Raw genomic sequence first — 24,324 nt, forward strand, 5'->3', positions numbered from 1 at the left:
TGTGAAATCAAGTAAAAAAAAAAAACTGCTTTCAAAGATCTCTTTGAATGAGGACAGCCTTGTAGAAGGTTTTGAAAAATAAAGGGGCTCTTCCTGTAAGCGGCCTTAAGTGACCTGCGAAAATGGTTCGCTACTCACTGGACCCAGAAAACCCCACAAAATCATGCAAATCAAGAGGCTCAAATCTTCGCGTTCACTTTAAGAACACTCGAGAAACTGCACAGGCCATCAAGGGTATGCATATCCGAAAAGCCACCAAATACCTGAAAGAAGTCACATTAAAGAAGCAGTGTGTGCCATTCCGTCGGTACAATGGTGGAGTTGGTAGATGTGCCCAGGCCAAGCAGTGGGGTTGGACCCAGGGTCGTTGGCCCAAAAAAAGTCCCGAGTTTCTGCTGCACATGCTTAAAAATGCAGAGAGTAATGCTGAGCTGAAGGGTTTGGATGTAGATTCTCTGGTCATTGAGCACATCCAGGTGAACAAGGCCCCCAAGATGCGCCGCCGGACCTACAGAGCCCACGGCCGGATCAACCCGTACATGAGCTCCCCGTGCCACATCGAGATGATCCTCACTGAGAAGGAACAGATAGTTCCTAAGCCAGAAGAGGAGGTGGCACAAAAGAAAAAGATATCCCAGAAGAAACTAAAGAAGCAAAAACTTATGGCTCGGGAGTAAACTCAGTATAAAATAAATACGAATTAAAAGAAAAAAAAAAGAAAAAGAAAAATAAAGGGTGGTGAGTGTCATCACTTTTTAGTCTTGTTTCATCAATATTAAATCTACCAGAGAACAAATACTGGTTTTCTACTTATATCATTAATCTCCACAGGGGCTGGTACCTTGGCTGCAGTGCTGGCATCCCATATGGGTGCTGGTTCAAGTCCTGGCTGCTCCACTTCCCATCCAGCTCCCTGCTAATGGCCTGGGAAAGCAGTAGAAGATGGCCCAAGTGCTTGAGCCCCCGCACCCACGTGGGAGACCTGGAAGAAGCTCCTGGCTTTGGATGGGCCCAGCTCTGGCCATTATGGCCATTTGGGGAATGAAACAGTAGATGGAAGATCTCTCTCTGTTGATTCCTCTTTCTATCTATAACTCTGCCTCTCAAATAAATAAAATAAATCTTTTTTAAAAATTACATCTCGGGGCCAGTGCTATGGCGCAGCAGGTTAATGCTCTGGCCTGAAGTGCCGGCATCCCATATGGGCGCCAGTTCTAGTCCCGGCTGCTCTTCTTCCGATCCAGCTCTCTGCTGTGACCTGGGAAAGCAGTAGAAGATGGCCCAAGTCCTTGGGTCCCTGCACCTATGTGGGAGACCAAGAAGAAACTAGAAGCTCCTGCCTCCTGGCTTCCGACTGGCACAGCTCCAGCCATTGCAGCCATCTGGGGAGTGGGTCAGCGGATGGAAGACCGACTCTCTCTCTTTCTCTCTCTGTAACTCTGCCTTTCAAAATAAATAAATAAAATCTTTTAAAAAAATCACATCTGCACTAAAAACAAAGAACTTTGCACACAATCCACATCACTATGACTTTAACTTAATGTTTGAGGATTGAGGAGTTATGTTCTTCCAGTGAACTAGAGTACTGGTTCTAGTCTATGTATAAAGATGGGAAGGCTTCAGCAGAGAATAGGGGAAAGAAGTCAAGAGACTGTACCAAGAGGTATCTAAAAAGGCATGGGGCTATTACACATACAGTCAATAATCCTTCCACTACTACCAAGAAAAAATGGTGACATCCCTTGTTTAAAAAAAAAAAACAGAGTCAAACAATCAGGACTGGGCCATGCAAATGAAGCTGTGAACCTGGAATTCCATACTGATCTACATGGGTAGCAGGGGTCCAAGTACATGGGTTATCACCAGCTGCTTTCCCAGGCACATCAGCAATGAGCAGGATTGGAAGTGGAGCAGCAAAGGAGTCGAACCAGCATCCCATAGGGGATGCCAGCATTACAAGGGGCAGCTTAATATGCTGTACTCCAACAGTGGCCCTATATCCTTTATTTTTTAAACTGCCCTCCAAGGCTGTCCTTTCTCATTCAAAGAATTCATTAAAGGTAATGTTTTACTTGATTTCTCAAGGATAAAGATGTTTCAGGGAGGAAGAGAAGTATACAATGTGATTCTCCCTCCTTAGGGGTTACCCTATGGGATTTTTCTTTTTAACTAGCCAAAATGAGAATTTAGCAACTTACTGACTTGGTCTGCATATGTGTGTGGACATGTGTACAAATTTCCTTACATAAAATAAAATGTCATGCATATCATTTGGGCATCCCCTTGCTAGTAATGAAGTTCCTGGAAAGCCAAAAAATTATTTTATCAGATGGTCACTTTGTTAGTATAGAATGTAGGGGTATTCTGCTAATAAATATATAGTTATAAAATAATAATAAATAGTTCATGCAAACACTTTTCAGAGTGAGACTCATTGAGGAGGGGGGTGGTGAAAAAAAAACTATTTTTAAGGGATGGTATTAAGAGGTTTTCAAAAAGACTCCCTTAGCATTTATTATGTACTTGTTTATGACAAATCATCATAACAAGCTGATTTCAAACATTTTTAAATGACTTATTTCAAACGTTATCATGTTCTAGTTTTCACAGATGATTTAATTTCAAAGCAACAGTACCAAGATGAAAGAGGATACAATGAAAAGTACCTACAATACCATTTTAGTAAGTTTTATTTTCTAGTTTTATTCTATACCATAAAAACAAGGTCTAGTTAATTGGATTGGTGAATCCAATATTCAAGAACATGCTTGTACTATTCAGATATGGAAAATTCAAGAGTAAAATACTCTCAACAAACTACCAAAATAAAGTCTTCCTGATTGGCACTTCTTCCTAAATTCCACACACTAGATTATTTAATAGAATATAGCCCCATAATTCCACTCATGCAGTAGTGCCCATCTGCCAAGCAAATTGTTGATTTGTACTTAATAAGCCAAATATGAATACATTACTTTTATATAAAATACATTACTTTTTATATAAAACCAGGTGCTAAATTTAGATGCCACAGAAAAGACATCACCTGCAGCAGCCAGCAGAAGCAAGGGATAACTAAAGGTTACTGTAAAAATCCAGAAGGATGAACTACTTCTTCAAATGAAGGAAAATCACTTTATCTGTAAAAGAATCTTAGGTCTGACAAAATTTTCCAGAAAACATTCCACTCTGATGGAGCCAGGACATTCAGTAAGATAATGTTTGGCAAATAGTCAGTAATGTACCAAATGTCTACTTGAAGTCTTTCAAAAATTTAGAAAGAGGATCTCAAAATTCTACCTTCAGAAGTAGTCTCAGGGCTGGCGCTGTGGCACAGTGGGCTAACGCTCTGTCCTGCACCGCTGGCATCCCATATGGGCGCCAGTTCTAGTTCTGGCTGTTCCTCTTCTGATCCAGCTCTCTGCTATGGCCTGGGAAAGCAGTAGAAGATGGCCCAAATCCTTGGGCCCCTGCACCCGCGTGGGGGATACGGAAGAGGCTCCTGGCTCTTGGCTTCGGATGGGCATAGCTCCGGCCATTGAGGCCATCTGGGGAGTGAACCATTGGACGGAAGACCTCCTTCTCTCCCTCCCTTCCTCCATTCCCTCTCTCTCTGCCTCTCCTCTCTCTGTGTAACTCTTACTTTCAAATAAATGAATAAATCTTTTTTTTAAAAAAAAGTAGTCTGTTGTTATAGCCATCCTACGGTTGGCTTTCTGTTGCTCCTATTCCATCATTAGGAAAAAAAAGTGCAGTCAAGGAACTTCATCAAGTCTACACCCAAAGTCATGACATTGCTGGTAGTTATTGCCAATTATCTCATGGCCAAGAAAGGAAATCTTAAATAAAGTTACATTCATTAACATTTTCAGGTGGTTGTTATTTTTCTTTATTAAGCAAAATGTGTAAGGTAATCTTTTTAGGGGTAGCACATATCACTGTATTTGAGCAAACAAAAATGGACAAAAGAAAGCTTCTGCTGGCACACAAACTCCTGTGAGAGCCAATCCAAATGTTGATTTACGGTAAAGCACAGTAAAGCTCTTGACTTCACAGTTTTAAGTGAGAATATAGTAGTTGAGCAGCCATGAAGATCAGCACACGTTTTTGCTCCAGACTAAAAAGAACCAAACAAATCTTAAAAACACGTCTGCTCCTTTCTGATCCATTTTGCTAATTTACAAGGAATTACAGAGGCAGCTGTCACATGGTAATTTCAAGCATCTTGTCAATCTTACAGGTAAAATGCCATGCAGAACACAAACTAATCATTAAGTCAATGGGGCTATCAGTAGTCATGGCACACACGGTTAGCAGAAATTTCAAACTACTTCTTCAGATAAATTTCCTCTTATTCTAGACAGATGGTGGCTATCAAATAGGGTGAGTGGGATGGAGATAAGAATTTGGTGCAATTAATCTATACTTTTAAGAAAGCATGTCAAATGAAAACTCAAACACAGAAAACAAGGAGTGACTGCTTAAAAGAAACTTAGAAATAAAAACCATTTAATACTACATTGCAGTGATTTGATTCTCAAGGATTTATCTATTATGTTCTATGAATACAGCTGTATGAAAGGAAATACACCTCTTCGGTGAATGTGGGCAAAAGCTCAAGTAAAGACTGGTCAAGTAAAATTAATGGGAACCAAATTATATTAGAAGACTATTTCTGAGGTTGTTGACACAGGTCTATAAAATTTATTTTTTTACTTTTATTTAAAAACTTAAGACATATAAAAAGTATTCATATGTTTAGGGTATTATGTGATGTTTTGATATGTGTATATAAGGTATATTTTAAATCTATCCTAACCTACTTTCAATGGACTCACATGGACAATTTACATCACTGAGTAATTATGATTATTAATTCTCAAATTTCAATCCGGACAGTATCTGCATCCATTAAATGGAAAGTCTTCTGCAAAATAACACTTGCAATTTTTAAAAAATCAAAAAATGACAAACTATCCACTTTAATGGGGAAATTTTTGTTGCCATGTTTTCAAGAGAGCCTCTTCAGAAGCTGGATAAGGTGAACAGGTCTTAAGGTTAAAGAAAAAAAATATCCCATAGATCCCTTCACATACATTGATTTGGCACCTACTATTTTTCATTTTATCCTTTCAAGTGTGAGGTAGGTACCATTTTACAGAAGAGAAAAAGCAATATACCTCCTCCAATGAATCTTCACTCGTTTTAGTCATTTGGTTCAATTTTTAATTTGCCTGGTTTACTAGGGGGTCTTTGCTCATGCCCTCACCCCGGCCACCATCCCACTTCCCTCTAGTTAGGTTATGAGCATTTCAAATACAAGAACTGAATCTTAATTATCTTCCTATGGAGCATTCCTTGTCACACACAGTAGTCGCTTAAGGTTGAGTAAATGAAAAAAATAACTGGACAAATGTCATCCAACAAGTCAGAGCTTAGCATGGGACCAAAATGCAGGCTTCCCAACTTTTTCTCTTCCCCTCATATCACGTAATTTAAGCCCATCCACCCCTTCAAGGCCTCAAACCCAAACTAGAAATTATCATGATAAAAGGCCCTTGTTTTCCCAAAGTCCAAAAAGTTTGAATGGCCCTGTCCAGGATGAGGGGGTCTCAAAAAACATTCTTTGCAAGACTTTGAACACTAGGCCAAAAAACAGTTCTTGATTTTTTTTTAAATCTAAAAAATTGGGGGGGGGGGGCGGGGTGGGATGGGCAGGAAGACTCAAACTTCCATTTGTTTAAGTGCTTTGGCTTAGAATGATGGCTTTGAAAAAGGGGGCAGCGCCAAATACTCCAGAGAGAGATTTGTATGATGACGCTAGAGTAGCCTTTTCGAGGGAATCCCATGGATTGAAAACTTGGGAGATGCAGTGAGAGATGCTAAGTTGGGAGAGGTCGGGAATTCTGAGCCCTATCCCATCACTTGCCCTGGCTCCAACCCTCCCTGCTCAGTTTCTCATTTGAAGCCTATCTCTTAGAATGTGATCAGGGCGTCTCACTTTCTCCTCGCCATCCCCGAACCCCGCCCCACCCCCACACACTCCCCAGGGTGGTTATTATCCCTATGGATTTCATGTAAAAAAAAAAAGTTACTCCACAGCTGCGAAGTGGTCCCTGCCATCAGCACAGGCGCGACCTTTCTAGGTTGAACACTCGCAACCAGCCCCTTCCCACCATGGGAAACCACAGGGCAGGCACCAGATCCTTCCTTTGCCTTAGAAAAGAACTCCTCTCTTCCCACGTCCCACCCAAAGAGCAGGGGCTCGGCCAGAAAGACTGCTCCTCTCCGGACTTGGCTGGCGGCGGCGGCGGCGGGAGAAGCCCAGTCCCTCCGCCAAGGCGTTAAGATCCAGCGCCCGGCAACCGCGAGTAACTGTTTTCCTCAGCACCTTTTAAGAAACCGCGAACAGAAGCCATGGCGCTAAGGCATGGGGGGGGGGGGGTCTCAGGCTTACCTGTGAGTCCCCCTCCTCCTTCCTCCCCGTAGCCCCGACGCCGCTGCAGCACGAAGTAGTCGTTGGACCTTTCCATCAGCCACAGCTTCAGCGCATTTTTCAGAAGCACTTCCTCAGGCTTCAGCCACATCGTGAAGAAGTTTGTGCCACCTGGCAGCAACGACCTAGATGCCCTCCTCACCTCACCGTCAACCCCTGTCTTCCCCCTCTACTCCTCCTACCAAATCTGCCTCCGGCAACAGCGGCTCAGGTTCACGGTTTCCACACTTCCCCCCACCCTCCCTTCTCTCCCACGTAGGCAGCGAAGTTGCCAATTCCCTCCCACAGCGCTACCGCCCAACTGGGAAATAATCCCGCTGCTTCATCTCTTGGGAGTTGTAGTTCCTCACGCGATTTTTTTGTACTGCGGCGACAGGAGCACAGGACTACACTTCCCACAATACACTGGGGTGAGACCCCGATGGGGGTGTTTTCAAAGCGAGTCCCGCCACGGGTAAAGCGTGTTTGTGTCTGAAGTTTAAAGTGTGTTTTGGTTCAAGCAACTGAATCCTAGGTGTAAAGGTGTTATTTTTCCTGACCCTTTTCACAATAAAGTTTCCTTGGGAGGGACGGACGAAGGGAAGGAAATGTCGAATTCTTAGAATTGTACCAATGAAATACATGAAATCGGTTCTCGATTTAAAATTTTTTTAAAGAGTTATTTACTTATTTGAAATGAAGACAGAGAGAGAGAAAGAGAGAGGCAGAGAGAATCTTCTATTGACTGGTTGACTTCCCCAATGGCCACAACGGCCAGGCCTGGGCCAGGCAGGAGCCAGGAGATTCCTCCAGATCTCCACGGGGGGGGGGGGGGGGGGGGGTGCAGGGACTCAAGGACTTGGGCCATCCTGCACTGCTTTCCCAGGCGCATTAGCAGGGAGCTGGATGGGAAGTGGAGCAGCCTTAACTGGAACAGGTGCCCATATGGGATGCCGGCCTCACAGCTATGCCATAGTGCTAGCCCCAAATATTTGTTTAAAAGAAAGTTTCTGGACTTTTGGAGTAACAGCCCATTCCAGGGGGCAGCAGTTAATAGCAACTGATGTCTAATAAGCGGTAACTACATACTCATGCCATGTAATCCACAAAAGGCTAGTGAAGTAGATCTTCCCTACTTTGCACATCAAGAAACGAAATGTTCTGTTGGGTGAGTGACTTATCCAAGGTCACACAATAGGTGACCCGATTCTTAGTATAAATCCAAAATTCTTGCCTAAACTTTCTGATCCTTAATGAAGAATATAAAATTGTCAGAAACCACACATTTTTTTTCATGCAATGCACTTATCCCCCTCATCCTCCTCTGCAGCCCCTGTTTATTTAACTACAGTAATAAGTTACAGACAATCTCTTGTCCAACTTTCTGTTTTGAGATCTAAACAATTTACAAGTATAATTTTTCTTTCTTAAATTCTTTTAAGAAAACAAAATGCTTGCAGAGCAACCTTCACCTCTCTGTGTCTTGGCGAAGACTCACAGCTGCTTAAACACGAAGGTGAATGAGGTCAGTCATTTGCATGATGTTGCAGGGAAAGCTTATTTGATTGCTGTTTTTATTTCTTACAATAACTCAATACCCCGGAGTTAACGAGTGCACTGAAAGTAAAAACGAGTTTAAAAGAAGGAAGGCGTTGGAAGGCAATGTACAGGCAAGGGAGACCCTTGGCAAGCTGTTTTGAGACGGAAGCCTGGAGGCCATATGGCTAAAATACAAAGGGGTGGGGCAAACCCAGATGCCAAGTCATGGAGCCAAGGAACTCTGCCCTAAAGGCTTAATCCTTCCAAGATGTGGGCCTTCTTTAGTGAGACAGACGTGTACTACAGGCGGGGATGTTTCTTTCAGATGAGAAGAGGAGCAATCTTGGATTCTTCCTAACTAAGAGGCAGAAAATAAGTAGTCCCAAGGCAGCTCTAAAAGATTGCATGGGAAGAGTCAGTTCTTCCAGAGCCCGGACTGCCGTGTATCTCTGGGAAAAACTATCCCAACCTGGAAGTGTACTAAAGAAGATAATTTCTTCTCATCTCCTTGGTTAAAGGTCAGCAAAACAGCAAATGTAGAGAGATGTGAGACACCCTCCTTTCTTTTTTTCTTTCCTTCCCTTTTGTATTTCCTTCCTCATCAAACCAGAATTCTTTTCCAATACCCTTAATGGTTAGGGTTGTGCCAAGGGCGGTCCAGAAAGAACTCCCTGGGTTCTTCTGCCTCTTTGCTCTGCGATTCCCGCTTCCGTAGATACCCATGTGCTCTCTGTTACAGGATCTGGCCCACTTTTGGCTCAGAGAAGGATATTTAGAGAGCTCTTGTTTTAATAAATAAACACTTCGCTGTTTTATGTAAAGAAAACACGTTTTTAAATTAAATTACTCCTGTGATGTAAAGTTTTGGCTTGATCATTTAAAAATCTATTGTAAGACTTTGCAAAGAAAAAACATTGTTCTGAAAGCACCTTAAAATAGAATATGTCACTCTCTTCAATTGTATATGTTAATATAAATTGCTTAGGGAAGGAGGCCAGAGATTGCAAACTGCCTTGAATCCCATATGGATGCCGGTTTGTGTCCCAGCTGCTCCTCTTCCAATGCAGCTCTCTGCTATTGCCTGGGAAAGCAGTAGAAGATGGCCCAAGTCCTTGGGCCCCTGCACCCATGTGGGAGACCTGTAAGAAACTCCTGGCTCCTGGCTTCGGATCAGCCCATCTCTGGCTGTTGCAGCCATTTAGGGAGTGAACCAGCAGGTGGAAGACTTTTCTATCTCTCCCTCTGTCTGTAACTCTACCTCTTAAATAAATAAATATTTTAAAATTTTTATTTGAAAGGCACAGTCCCAGAGAGAAGGAGAAAGGCAGAGAGAGATTCTTCCAATCGCTGATTCCATAAATAGCTGTGATGATCAGGACTGGACCAGGAGGAAGCCTGGAACTCCATCCAGGTCTCCCACATGGCTGCAGGGATCCAAGTACTTGCACCATCTTCTACTGCCTTGTCAGGCATTTTAGCAGCACTGGCTTCCCATATGGGCATAGGTTTTAATCCCGGCTGCTCCACTTCTGATCCAGCTCCCTGCTTATGCATCTGAGAAAGCAGCAGAGGACGGCCCCAGTGCTTGGGCCCCTGCACCCATGGGGAGACCTGGAAGAAGCTCCTGGCTTCTGGCTTCTGGCTGGCCCGCCTCCAGCCATGTCAGCCATTTGGGGAGTTAACTAGAGGATGGAAGACTTTTCTCTCTCTCTGTCTCTCCCTCTCTGTAACTCTGCCTTTCAAATAAATAAATCTTAAAAAAAAAAAAAAAAAGTGGAGTTGCCAGGACTTGAATTGGTACTCAAATATGGGATGCCAGCATCACAGGCAGTGGCTTTAACACGCATTGAATATTATTATTAGTACTCTACTTGTACTTTATATATATATTATTTAATTTTTATTCATAAGCTTGTGTACTTTTATATGCTTGCTTTAAATATGAACAAAAAGTTCTTAGAAATTAAATAACTTGCCTAAGATCACACAGCTAAATTGATGTCAGAGCTGGGATTTGAACCTAGATTTACCCTTCTGCAAACCATGACATCATACTACTTAGGCATATCATCCACATATACCTCAAATACGTGTCAAAGCTACTTATTTCTCCTATATACCCCCTACCCAATATTGCTTCTCCTACTAGGTTGTCTTAGTTCAGAAGACCACTTCAACCAAAACATTCAAGCTAAGAATCTTCAAAGATCTTGGACTTCGTGCATCACCTCTATCCCCTATCTCCACCAGTCTCCTCCCTTATCATATCACACACACATATGTGCGCACTCATACACACAGCACACCTTACAGGCATCCTTCTTTGTTTCAAAAGTTTATCCATACTATCTTCCTGTTACGGCTTTAAATTAGCCTCACATCACTACTTCCCTGCTCTTCCATTATAATAGCTTCCCAACTCATCTGTCTGTTCCCATCCTTGTTTTCTTTTTTTTCCTTCAAGATTTATTTTATTTATTTGAAAGGCAGAGTTACTGGGAGGGGAGATAGAGAATCTTCTGTCTGCTGGTTCACTCCCCAAATGGCTGCAACAGCCAGGGTTGAGCCAGCCAGAAGCCAGAAGCCAGAAACCAGGAGTTTCATCAGGGTCTCCCACATGGGTGCAGGAGCCCAAGCACTTGGACCATCCTCCACTGCTTTCCCAGGTGCATTAGAAGGGAGCTGGATCAGAAGTGGAGCAGCTGGGACCTGAACTAGCACCCATATGGGATGCTGGTGTCACAGGTAGTGGCTCCACCCACTATGCAACAACCCTGGCCCCTGTCCTTGTTTTCTGATTTATCAAAGACACAGCTTTATGGACCCAATAAGATACCATGCAGAGATGAATAATACCTCATGTATCCAGAGATCAGCCTTCCAGCTGACTCAGTCTTCTTAATCATAGCCTCAAATACCTGTGCAAAAAGAGATTATGAAGCCCCAAACAGCACTTCTAATCCCCATGCTCAGGAAAGGCTGAGTCTATCACTCACAATTTTACTGGCTTCTTATTTCAAATGAATTTCACTAGCTTAGTTTATCTTTCTTTACAGCCTGCAACAGGTTAGGAGGCAGTAAGATTCAAAATTTATGGAGCACTTCCACAGGAAAACTGCTTAAAGCTTTGCTACTCAAAGTGTGGACTCTGGACCCAGAAACATCTGCACCACCAGGAGCTTGCTAGAAATTGAGCATCACGGAGCCCATACCGTAACTACAGAATCAGAATATATGTGTTAACAAGATCCTCAGGTAATTTGCAGGCACATTAAAGTTTCAGATGCACAGATTTAAAGCAAATTAGATATTGGAAAATCAAAGTACAACAAATTGGGGATAATTAATCACATTTCCATTCAGAACCACATAGGCATCTTTTGAATTACAGGCTCTGTTAATGCATTTTAGATGGTGGAATTGCTTTTTTAAAAAGGTTGTATCAAGGCATGCCTATTAAGTTTTCTAAGGCAGTGGTTGAGAATTGGGACATCCATTCAATTGTAGCTAGAAGGGGAAATTGCACTAACCATCCATGCAAAACTATCTATACAAGTCTTTTAACTCTCAAGGTCCAGGTATGCCTCTGAATGTCATACATTCATGAGGTTGTGCTTACACAGAAACATATTGAGAACCAGTGGGCAGTATTTCTCTAACCTTTCATTCAATTAGCTCTGATGGTAGAGGACAGCAATTTAGTTCTGGAAGTCAAAATTCCCACTATAATACTGAATATTTTTAAAGTCTCATGTAGTCATGAAAACTTTATATTTTTGTGTGCTTAAAAATGTCACTCACAAACATGAAATATCCATATAACAGAATGTTACTCAGCAATGAGTAAGGAAAATAATTAAAAATTTATTATAACCTAAGATGATAAAATTCCTCCAGATGTTATAGAAGTTAATATATCTCACAAATGGAAAGACAGTAGATGTAAGGAGGAAGAAGAAATGTTCTAGAATTCTGATTGTATCCTTTTTTAACTAATTAATTAATTTTTGGACAGGCAGAGTTAGACAGTGAGAGAGAGAGACAGAAAGAAAGGTCTTCCTTCCGTTGGTTCACCCCCCAAATGGCCGCCACGGCCGTTGCGCTGCACCAATCCGAAGCCAGGAGCCAAGTGCTTCCTTCTGGTCTCACATGCGGGTGCAGGGCCCAAGCACTTGGGCCATCCTCCACTGCCTTCCTAGGCCACAGCAGAGAGCTGGACTGGAAGAGGAGCAACCGGGACAGAATCTGGCACCCAAACCGGGACTAGAACCTGGTGTGCCGGTGCTGCAGGCAGAGGATTAGCCAAGTGAGCTGCGGCTCCGACCCGATTGTATCTTTAAATATATTTTTACTGATTGATTTGGGAACACATATATTATCATGTAGAAGATATAAAACCTGGGGCTGGCAGTCAACTACACTGTGGTGCCGGCATCCCATATGGGCAGTTCATCCTGGTTGCTCCACTTCCAATCCAGCTCTCTGCTATGGCCTGGGAAAGCCGTGGAGGATGGCCCAAGTGCTTGGGCTCTGCACCTGCGTGAGAGACCGGGAAAAAACTCCTGGCTCCTGGCTTCGGATTGGCCCAGCTCTAGCTGTTGTAGCCATATGGGGAGTGAACCAGCAGATGGCTCTCTCTCTCTCTCTGCCTCTTTGTAACTCTTTTAAATAAAATAAATCTTTTTTTTTTTAAAGAAGATAATAAACCTGATTTCTGCTAAGTGTACAAATAAATGCAGAGAACCCCTCTTTTTCATGTGGGAGACTCCCTATATGGACGAATATCTACTGCCATTCTTAAAAGAATCAACTTACATGTTGACTATTTTGTGAGTATATGATATAAGTCTAATGGTCAAGCTAAAGAGGACCAATAGATACTAGCAAGAAGTAAGAAAATTCACAAGTGGCATGGAATTTCTCTCCTAGGTATTTACACAAGAGAATCCAAAACATACACCTACAGAAAGACTTGTATTTGAATGTGCATAGAAGCATTATTCATAACAGCAAGAGTTGGAATAGCCCAAGGGTTCATTAGCTGATGAATGGATTATCCAAAAATAAAATATCCATTACTCAGCAATGAAAAGAATGGAGTACTGGTGTATTCTACAACATGGAGGGACCTTGAAAACATTATGTTTAGGGGAGGTCAGTCATAACAGGCAGTAAGTTGTATGATTCTCTCTCTAGGAAAAGTTCAGAATGGGTAAATCTATACAGATAGAAACCTGATTGGTGGTTGTACAGAGCAGAGAATGGGAATTGGAATCAACTGCAAATGGGCACAAGAGAATATTCTGGAAGTTACTGAGGGAGCTAGATTGGAAGTGGAGCAGCCAGGACTTCAGGAAGCCAGCATCCCAGGCAGCAGCTTAACCCACTGTGCCACAATGCCGGCCCCAGTAATGAATGGGTTTCTATCACTCACAAAGGAGACCTGGATTATGTTTCTAACTCCTGGCTTTGGCCTGGCCCTGGCTATTGTGGGTATTTAGGGAGTGAACCAGTGGATGGGTGATTTTTCTCTCTCTCTGCCTTTCAAATAAAATAAAAATTAAAAAATTTGAAAAGTGCTCTCCAAAAAGAATCCCCACAAAACTTGAGAGAATGTTAACACTTTAGGAACACAGGCCTCATTCACACACCCACAGAATATTATACATTTGGTTTGATAATCATGATTCTGGGTTGTTTCAAACATCTGTGTATTCTTATGTTTGATGAAAGAGAGGCGCTTAACTCATCAATCATTCTAGCAATCATACTGCCAAAGAGAAGGCTGAAAGAAAGCATTAAAGTAATAAAACATCCATATGTCATGAATAGTATAAAGATGGACTAGAATCAGATTCTTTTTGAAATTTATATAATTACTAGTCAATCTCATTATTTGCCTTCCTCATATTTAAAAATAATTCATGGTAAATTTAGTGATATAATGGCAGCACTTCCTCTCTATGTAATTAAATATGTAAATATATATTCATACTAAAGTTTAGCTTTTACTGATCAAATATATCAATGACAATTTACATTCAACTATTCTGTCCTACTCCCACCCAATCCAGGTATATTATATGAAGACACTTCCAAGGTTCATGGAAAAATGGAATTGAAAGAGAAGTTTATTTTGGTACAAAACATTTTGACATTAAAGGATAAAAAAGGTGTTTAAAAGTTCAAAGAAATGTGTCAGATAAAAATACTCTGCATGGATTTCAGAATGTTTTGCACCAAAATAAACTTATCCCTCAATTCTATTTTCCATGATTTTTTCAAAGTACCCTAATATATGAAAAGTTGATAAATGTTAGCTAAAGTAAACAGCAGACACAAGCTTTTATTGGAATATTTTATTTACATTTTATATTTAAAGAGAATCAATACAAATCAGGACATATTTACAGCATTTCAAATCAGTGTACAAGAATGCAATGGTTTTATCTGTTCTACATTCTGCAAACAAAAATACATGTCTTTTCTGGGTTTGCCTAAATTCTGCTGGAATTTGCACTGGAAACAAAACTCTAAAATAAAAGGTAAGCTACGCAGAATACAAATAAAGTGCATTTTTTTTAAAGAGTTCTATTTAACTTTGGTGGATGAAGCTTCAAACTTTTTATTAAGGCACCTGGAATTCTCTCCCTGCTCCCCACCCTGTCAATTCTTTTTCAAACACCAAGAAAATGCATTCACAAACTTTATCCCTACACGGACAGACTTGTAGTTTATTTAATGTAATTTTAGTCCATTTAGAAGAAATGTAAACTCAATTCTCAAAGTCAACATTGTTTGGAAAACATTTGTTAGCAGACTCATAGAAAGTTTTCTGTAGACTAATTCATGCACAAAGATTAATTACCAAATTTTGTGTGACTTAGTCATTACCATTTTCAAATAGTATAGTAATTTATACACTGTGTTTCTGAAAATCCCACATATTGAAGAAATAGTTACACAATATTTCTGTAAGGAACCTTTTTGTCTAAAATCTTGTATCAAATTGGTGTCACCAAATCAATTCAGTCCATATTCTTGATAATCTATGCTCAACACTCACATGAAGTACATTTAGCCTAATTTTTAAAACAAGAAAAAGTTAAAATGAAATGTTTTGCTTTAATCTTGTTCTATCAACTTAATGTAGTTTAAATAGACATTTCATGAAATACTAGCCTAAGTTTGCATTGCTTTTTACATTATAATTCCAGATAAATATAAGCACCTGGAGAAAAAACCCTGCCACATATAGCCCAAGCTAAAGTAGTACAATTTTTAATTAAGATACTATCATAAAATAAAATGATTACTACTACTCCACATTTTAAAGCAACATGTTTCTTTATAAGAAAATTGTTATAAATGAAAAACATGACTATTTAAAGAGAGTTTTGAATGTCTAAAAATGTTGCTATCACTATTGAGAGGAAACTTGCCTATGAAAAACATTATAATGAGTTTGTGGAAAAAAGTTAATAGGTTAAATATTGTAAGCCTTTTAACTATAGTATAATATTAGTCATCTCAGCACTTTCCACATCATTCTTATTTTATTACTTTTATCCAGTTCATTAATAGTAAACTAGGCCCTGATTGGCAGTTCTGTTATTACTAAAGTTTCAAGTTTTCTAGTGACACAGATTTTATGATTTAATTTCTCGAACAGCAGTCTCATGATCAGGAGTTTCATCTTCTTCAAAGGTTGGGTTGTCAACATGAGGAACGACATCCACTGCCACCGAATTTGCTTCATGGTTTACCAGCTGTAGGTTTTCATCTTCAAAAAGAAACAACAATTTTAGGATAATGTCATGTGTCTCTCCTGGTAAAAGAAATTTTAACATTCATTTCCAAGATACATTTCTTATCTAATTCTACCGTGTTCTGATTATTACACTCTGTTCTGTTCCTTTAATAATCATATGATTTATGTTGTGTTTTACATAAACAGTATGAGTATTATCTTTTTAATTAATTTTATGATTCATGTATGTGTGCTTACTACTATCTATATTATAGCCTTCTTAAGGGTAAAATTTATGTCTTCTCTTCTCTATGTTGAATACAGCAGTTCTAAAACCTGACTGCACATTTCCTTCACCCAGGAACTTAAAAAAAGTGCCTATGCTGAAGTGGGTAATTGGCCTAGGGGTTAAGACACTGGTTAGGGCATCTGCCTCTCATAGAGGAGTACGTGAGTTCAATATCCAACTCTGGCTCCTGACTCCAGCTACCTGCTAATGTGGACCCTGAGAGGTGGCAATGATGGCTCAAGTAGTTGGGTCCCTGCTATACCAATGGAAGATCTGGACTGAGTTCCTGGCTCCTAGCTTGTCAGCCTGTCTCAATCCCAGCCATTGTAGGCATTTGGAGAGGGAATCAGCAGATGGAAGATCTTTGTTTATCTGCCTGTCTACCTCACTGTCTTTGACATAAATAAAATAAATAAATAAGTGAAAAAGTAGATAAGACAGAAAGAGAGCTTATTTTAGTGTTAAAAGTTTTGAAATACATGCTGTTTTAAAATAATATCCATTTTTCCTGAACTTTCTGTGCTTGGATTTCCATTTTTTGCACCAAAATACTTACCTTTTAATTATATTTAACATGAACTTTCTTTTTTTTAAGATTTATTTATTTATTTGAAAGAGTTACACAGAAAGAGGAGAGGCAGAGACATGTCTTCTGTCTGTTGGCTCACTTCCCATTTGGCTACAATGGCCAGAGCTGCACCAATCTGAAGCCAGGAGCCAGGAGCTTCTTCCAGGTTTTCCCACGTGGGTGCAGGGGTCCAAGTATTTTGGCCATCTTCCACTGATTTCCCAGGCCAGAGCAGAGAGCTGAATTGGAAGTGGAGCAGCCAGGTGTCGAACTGGCACCCATATGGGATACCACCACTGCAGGCCGCAGCTTTACGCACTATGCCACAGAGCTGGCCCCAACATTAACTTTCTAAGTATTTTTGTAAATATAGATTCATTTTAAAAGAAATCAACTGGGGCTGGCACTGTGGCATAGCGGGTAAAGCCACTGCCTGCAGTGCTGACATCCCATAAGGGTGCCGGTTTGAGTCACAGCTGCTCCACTTCCAATCCTGCTCTCTGCTATGGCCTGGGAAAGCTGTAGAAGTTGGCCAAAGTCCTTGGGCCCCTGGACCCATGTGGGAGAACTAGAAAAAGCTCCTGGCTCCTGGCTTCGGATCAATGCAGCTCCGGCTGTTGTGGCCAATTGGGGAGTGAACCAGCAGATGGAAAACCTCTCTCTCTCTCTTTAACTCTGACTTTCAAATAAATAAATAAATCTTAAAAAAAGAAATCAACCAAGAAATTGAAGGTGTGCTCCAAACTGAAGACAAACATTAACTAATGAAACTATTATATTACAAATGAACTATATAAGCATCCTCAGGAGCAAGATGGTGGGGAAGAACTGCACCTGCATATGGAAAGCAGTATTTTACTCTATTCTAGAAGGCTATAAACAAAAAGAACTGCATACTAGCTGGTAAAACTGTTTCAAAGAGTGGTATAAATAAGCAATGCTGAGGCTATTTTATTCATATTCTAGAATTGAGCAAATAAGTAAATAAACTATTTTGTGGATAAGAAAAGCTTTTCTCTTTTCATGGTTGGAGAAAGGAGTTACAAAGGATAAAAGGGGGAGGCTAGAATAAACCCTGTGGTGTTAGATGGAATTCAGGCGTATCAGTATGTGCTTACTGGTTTTTCAGATAGGGAGCAGGAAGGGAGAGGAAGAGAGGCAAGCACACATACAGAGAGGCAGAGAGAGATAGAGAAAGAGACAGAGAGAGAGGAAATATATGCAGAGGTGTGTTTCTGTGAGTAAATACATGTATTTCCTAGCCTTGTTCACTGAAAGGGCCAAGAGCAATGACACTCCAATAGCAGTACACATACCTAATGCCAGACCTTGGTTTTGCAATACCATTCTTCAACGTAAGACCCACTGAAAAATGACCCACTCTAGGGTAAGGATAAGAGTGTAATATTAACCTAGACTTTATCCTAGCAGTTAGCAAAGTACAGCGTATAAGACAAATTCACAGGGCTGGTGCTGTGGCTTAGCAGGTAAAGTAGCTGCCTGCAGTGCCAGCATCCCATATGGGTGCTGGTTTGAGACCCAGCTGCTCCATTTCTGATCCAGCTCTCTGCTGTGGCCTGGGACGGCAGTGGAAGATGTCCCAAGTCCTTGGGCCCCTGCACACATGTGGGTAGTCCTTGTTCATGGCTTTGCATCGGTACAGCTCTGGCTGTTGCAGCCATCTAGGGAGTGAACCAGTGGATGGAAGACCTCGCTCTCTCTCTCTCTCTCTGCCTCTGTGCTCTGTAACTCCACTTTTCAAATAAATAAATAAATAAATAAATCTTTAAAAAAAAGACCAATTCACAGATAAGAGTGCTTTTCACATTTTGTAAAGGTTATAAGACAAACAAACAAAAGTACAATATGCAACAGAGATGGCCTTGGAAGCCTAAAATATCTGCCATGTCTCACTCTATGGAAGTCCAACTCCATGCCTAAAACACCTTCTGGCACCAAGGGAGCACATAAACAAGTCTAGTATCTGCTAACGCTAACCGATAGAATAAATAAAGGGGAGAGTGATCCAACATGGGAAGTGAGATACTCAGCAGACTCATAGAATGGCAGATGTCCTAAATAGCACTCTGGCCTCAGAATCAGCCCTAAAGGCACTCGGATCTGGCTGAAAAGCCCATGAGAGTATTTCAGGCATGGAAAGCCAAGACACTCTGGCAAAAAGATCTCTGTGAGTGAGATCCCAGTGGAAAGAACAGGTCTTCAAAGAGGGAGGTGCCTTTCTCTGAAGGGAGGAGAGAACCTCCACTTTGACTATGACCGTGTCTAAACAAGATAAGAGTCGGAGAACTCAAGGGGCTTCCATAGCCTTGGAAACTCATGACTGGTGCATAGGGAGATTACTGATGCCATAAACAGGAGTGTCAATTTGTAAAGTCAACAACAGGAGTCACTGTGCACTTACTCCTCATGTAGGATCTCTGTCCTTAATGTGCTGTACACTGAGGCTTAATGCTATAACGAGTACTCAAACAGTATATTTCACTTTGTGTTTCTATGGGGGTGCAAACGATTGAAATCTTTACTTAATGTACACTAAACTGATCTTCTGTAAAAAAAAAAAAAAAAAAAGAAACTATCAATTCCCAACTTGACTCTCACTGGGATTAAACATGACAATAGGTCTGATCTGATTTCATCATCATTTAAAAAAAATCATCTATTATTTTTCACTTTATGTTTCTGTGTGGGAGCAAACTGTTGAAATCCTTACTTAAGGTATACTAAGCTGATCTTCTGTATATTAAGATAATCAAAAATGAATCTTGATGTGAATGGAAGGGGAGAGGGAGTGGGAAAGGGGAGGGTTGTGGGTGGGAGGGACGGTATGGGGGGGGGAAGCCATTGTAACCCATGAGTCGTACTTTGGAAATTTATATTCATTAAATAAAAGATAAAAAAAAGAAAAGAATAGAGAAGCCAACTTGAATGAATTCCTAACAACTAAATCTAGAACAATGAGCCATAGATAAATCATGAGAACAATGTTATAGAATGAAAGAAATATTCTTGATTCCAGGCTATTATAAAGAAATAACTGAATACATGAAAACTGAATATCTCTTCCTCATATTAGAAATTCAATTAATATGGGGCCAGTGCTGTGGTGCAGCAGGTTAAAGCCGCAGCCTGCAGCGCCAGCATCCCATATGAGTGCCGGTTTGATTCCCAGCTGCTCCACTTCCAATCCAGCTCTCTGCTATGGCCTGGGAAAACAGTAGAAGATGGCCCAAGCCCTTGGGCCCCTGCACCCGCATAGGAGACCTGGAAGAAGCTCCTGGCTCCTGGCTTTGGATTAGCTCAGCTCTGGCCATTGCAGTCATTTGGGGAGTGAACCAGCAGATGAAAGACCTCTCTCCCTCTCTCTCTGGCTTTACCTTGCTCTGTAACTCTGTCTTTCAAATAAATAAAATAAATCTTTAAAAATAATAAATTTAATTAATAAATGTAAAATCATGGATCTAGAAAATTGTTAATTGGCAAACACTTCGGTAATAATTATTTCAGGCAAGAAGCATCAGTGACTGCTAAAATTAGTGGGGAAAAGTATGAGAAACAGGATGCCTGCATAGTCTCCAAGTGTCTCTACGTAAAACATTTAATAGTTACAAAGGGAAAAACAGTAAGCTGTGGTGGGGACCTTTGTTGTGCCCAGAGCCATATGAATATTTATGACGTCATTTGTTGGCCACACAAAATTATCAACTTACAGGGGCCAGTGCTGTGGCACAGTAGGTTAAAGTCCTGGCCTGAAGTGCCAGCATCCCATGTGGGCGCCAGTTTAAGTCCTGGCTGCTCCACTTCTGACCCAGCTCTTTGCTATGGCCTGGGAAAGCAGTGGAAGATGGCCCAAGTCCTTGGGCCCCAGCACCCGCATGGGAGACCCAGAGGAGGCTCCTGGCTCCTGGCTTCGGATGGGCGCAGCTCCGACCGTTGAGGCCAATTGGGGAGTGGACCAGCGGATGGAAGACGTCTCTCTCTGTCTCTACCTCTAGGTGTAACTCTTTCAAATAAATTTTTAAAAATCTTTTAAAAATTATCAACTTACAAATTAGCCTGCTATAGATTTATTGAGCTTCAATTCCTGCCTGTGGTTGCATTGGCAGGGCCAGACCAAATGTTTTGTGGGCTTAAGGTGGCCAGTGAGCAGGATGTTCCCCAAACCTGCTTAAAGGGGGCCACCTGAAAGACACCACCTTGACAAAGTGAACAAAATTAAAATGATCAGTAAGAAGACACAGACATCATGTGTTTCAGGATATGCTACAGAGCACTGAGAAGTGTATTCTTGCCAGAAATGGACAATGAATTTAATCATTGAGAAATAGCAGACAAACACAAATTGAGGGACATGCTACAAAATAACTGGACACTAATCTTCAAAACAAAGACTGAGGAACTGTCACAGATTGGAGACTAAGAAGATACAGTACTAAATGTAATATGAGGGGCTGGTGTTGTACCACAGCAGGTTTAGCTGCTGTCTGCAACAATGACATTCCATATTGGAGCACTGGTTCGAATCCTGGCTGCTCCAGTTACAATCCAGCTGCCTGCTAATGCACCTGGGAAAGCAGCAAAGGATGGCCCAAGTGCTTGGGCCCCTGCACCCACGTGGGAGACCTGGATGGAGTTTCTGCCTCCTGGCTTCAGGCTGGCCCAGTTCTGGCCATGACAGTCATTTGGGTAGTGAACCAGCAGATGGAAGATCTCTCTCTTTCTTTCTCTCTTCCCCACTCTCTTTCAAATAAATAAATCTTTAAAAAAAGAAAAGTAAATGTAATATGAGATCCTGGGACAGAAAAGAGACATTAGTGGGTCAAGTCTGAAGTTTGAGTAATGTCTATAGCTTAGTTAATAGCATTTTATCAGTTAATTTCCTGGTTTTTGATCATTGTATATGGTTACATAAGATACTGACATTGGTAGAAGCCAAGTGCAGTATACTGCATTCTTTGTAGTATTTTTGAAACTTTTTCAGTGTGAAATTATTTCAAAATTAAAATAGAAAAAAAATAAAGTCTGCTCTTAAACCTCACTCCTCATAGATTCTGATTTAACTGCTCTTATGTAGAGTCCAGGCATCAGAAATGTTTAAAATCCCTCCAGGTAATTTTAATGTTCAGCCAGTGCTGACAACAGGGACCCTAACTTAATGGTTTTCAAAGTGTGGTCACTGGATCAGCAGCATCAGTATCACCTGAGGACATGTTAGAAACAAAATTCTTAAGGCTCCACCCCAGCCCCACTGACCCAGAAACTCTCTTAGTGGCCTCTCTGTTTTCACAAGCTCTCCAGGTGGACTCTATGGGTGCTTATGTTTGAAAACCAGTGTTATACAAGAAGTGAGCTCAATTATGTGGCACTCGGATATAAACTGATTGTGTGTTTACAAGGTTATGAAAATCAAGAACGGCCATAAGAATCAAGGCTAATATTAAAGATCCAAACACTAGTAATCCATAATCATAAAGAAAATTAAATCTCTTCTTAGGGGTAACTCATTCAACACAAATCTGAGTATCTACCATGAGGCAAGCAGCAGAGTAGCAATAGTGAACATAAGACACTGTCTCGGCCGGCGCCGCGGCTCAATAGGCTAATCCTCCACCTAGCGGCGCCGGCACCCCGGGTTCTAGTCCTAGTCGGGGCGCCGGATTCTGTCCCGGTTGCCCCTCTTCCAGGCCAGCTCTCTGCTGTGGCCCGGGAAGGCAGTGGAGGATGGCCCAAGTGCTTGGGCCCTGTACCCCTTCAGATCAGCGAGGTGTGCTGGCCGCAGCGCACCAGCGGTGGTGGCCATTGGAGGGTGAACCAACGGCAAAGGAAGACCTTTCTCTCTGTCTCTCTCTCTCACTATCCACTCTGCCAAAAAAAAAAAAAAAGACACTGTCTCTACCCAGAGGACCTTTCAAAGGTCTTAATGTAATTCAGTGTAATACATACAATGACAGCTTTTCCATGGAAACAGACAGGAGGGCCACACATGCAAAGTCAAGAGAGGTTTCTCAAAAGAGTTGAGTCTTAAAGAAGGAACAGGGATTACATTGGTTGTCTCCAATTTCTTGGAATAGGAAGAGTAGAAGGAATGGGCAGAGAGAATATAGTAGCTCAAACCATGGCTGTGAAATGAAGGTTGGTAATTAGGGGATGAAGTTTAGAGAAATGATATTAAGTCAATAGGAAGGAAGACAGGGAACAATCTAGGATCTTCCTAGTTTCTGGTTTGGGGCACCTGGATGGGTGCTTACCCAGGTAAAGAATACAAAAAGAACATGGACCATTGTTTCATTTGCTTTTCAAATTCTCTGGAAAACCTTTTCTGCTTATTCATCTGCCTAAACTCCACAAACAAGGATAAAGAACTAAAAAGTAGGTTGGAATTTTTTAAAGACCTAGAAATCAATTGAATTATTCTGTACATTCTCCATTCCCTTCCCTGACTTCTATTACCACATAATTACAGGAACATATCATCTGGGAAAAGTAGATAATTATTTTCTATTATGGGTAGAATAATCAGCATATTATTAAAATTCTTATGACTATACTCGAGGAAATGTCTGAAGATATTACAAGAAACGCGAGGTGTGCTTTTGCATGGTACTATTCCTCATGACACCTTCAGAACTGGTATTTACGGCATTGATAAGCCTACAGAGGACAAGGGTCTATGGCATTGGATGTTGAAACTTTCACAAGTTAATCTGGCAGTTGGTTTTTCTTCTACTTTTATACTAGAATTAGATTATCTCAATATGAGGATTGAGAAAAAAAAAAAAAACCTTTAGAACCAACAAAAAAGGGGCCAGCATGTGGGGTAGCGGGTTAACACCCTGGCCTGAAGCATCAGCATCCCTTATGGGCGCTGGTTCGAGACCCTGCTGCTCCACTTCCTATTCAGCTCTCTGCTGTGGCCTGGGATAGCAGGAGAAGATGGCCCAAGTTCTTGGGCCCCTGCACCCATGTGGGAGACCCGGAAGAAGCTCCTGGATCCTGGCTTCGGATCAGCGCAGCTGCGGCCATTGTGGCCGATTGGGGAGTGAACCATCAGATGGAAGACCTCTCTCTCTGTCTCTCTCTGCCTCTCCTCTCTCTGTGTAACTCTTTCAAATAAAATTAAATAAATCTTTAAAAAAAAACAATAACAACAAAAAGCATGAAAAAAAGCTGAGGTTAAAGAGTGGAAAAACAGGAGTCAGCGCTGTGGGCCTCTGCCTGCAGTGCTGGCATCCCGTATGGGTGCCAGTTCGAGTCCCGGCTGTTCCACTTCCAATCCAGCTTCCTGCTAGTATGCCTGGGAAAGCAGCAGAAGATGGCTCAAGTACTTGACTCCTGCACCCATGTGGGAGACTCAGAAGAAGCTCCTGGCTCCTGGCTTCAGCCTGGCCCAGCCATGGCCATTGAGGCCATTTGGGGAGTGAATCAGTGGATGGAAGATATTCTCTCTCTTTCTCTTCTCTCTCTCTCTCCCTCCCCCCTGCCCCGCTTCTCTTTGTATCTCTGCCTCTCAAATAAATCTTTAAAAAAATAGGAAAGTAATTTCCTATAAAATAGGAAACCTATAAAGAGTTTACTCTTTATAGGTGAAGAAAGCAACAAAATTCTCTAAAATTTCTCCACAGGTATAAAATCCCTAAGTAACAGTATTTCACTTGAAAATAATATAGTTTTAGTTTCTAAAGGTT

At 41.3% G+C, this 24,324-nt stretch overlaps 2 protein-coding genes across 3 annotated transcripts in view; both read right to left on the reverse strand.

Moving 5' to 3' along the window:
* TBC1D8B (TBC1 domain family member 8B) overlaps window positions 1-6,750 on the reverse strand; it is an 88,770-nt gene extending 82,020 nt beyond the window's left edge. The window contains exon 1 of the mRNA XM_002720152.5: window positions 6,458-6,750. Within this exon, the coding sequence (XP_002720198.2) occupies window positions 6,458-6,587 (130 nt within the window). The 5' untranslated portion in view covers window positions 6,588-6,750. The remainder of the gene's footprint in view (window positions 1-6,457) is intronic.
* Window positions 6,751-14,358: 7,608 nt separating this feature from the next.
* RNF128 (ring finger protein 128) overlaps window positions 14,359-24,324 on the reverse strand; it is a 109,776-nt gene continuing 99,810 nt past the window's right edge. For both annotated transcript variants that reach the window (XM_008272843.4, XM_002720143.5), the window contains exon 7: window positions 14,359-15,797. In XM_008272843.4, coding sequence (XP_008271065.1) covers window positions 15,664-15,797 — 134 coding nt within the window. In that variant the 3' untranslated portion in view covers window positions 14,359-15,663. The remainder of the gene's footprint in view (window positions 15,798-24,324) is intronic.

Source organism: Oryctolagus cuniculus, chromosome X (assembly GCF_964237555.1).
Source record: "Oryctolagus cuniculus chromosome X, mOryCun1.1, whole genome shotgun sequence".
NCBI classification, from domain to species: Eukaryota; Metazoa; Chordata; class Mammalia; order Lagomorpha; family Leporidae; genus Oryctolagus; species Oryctolagus cuniculus.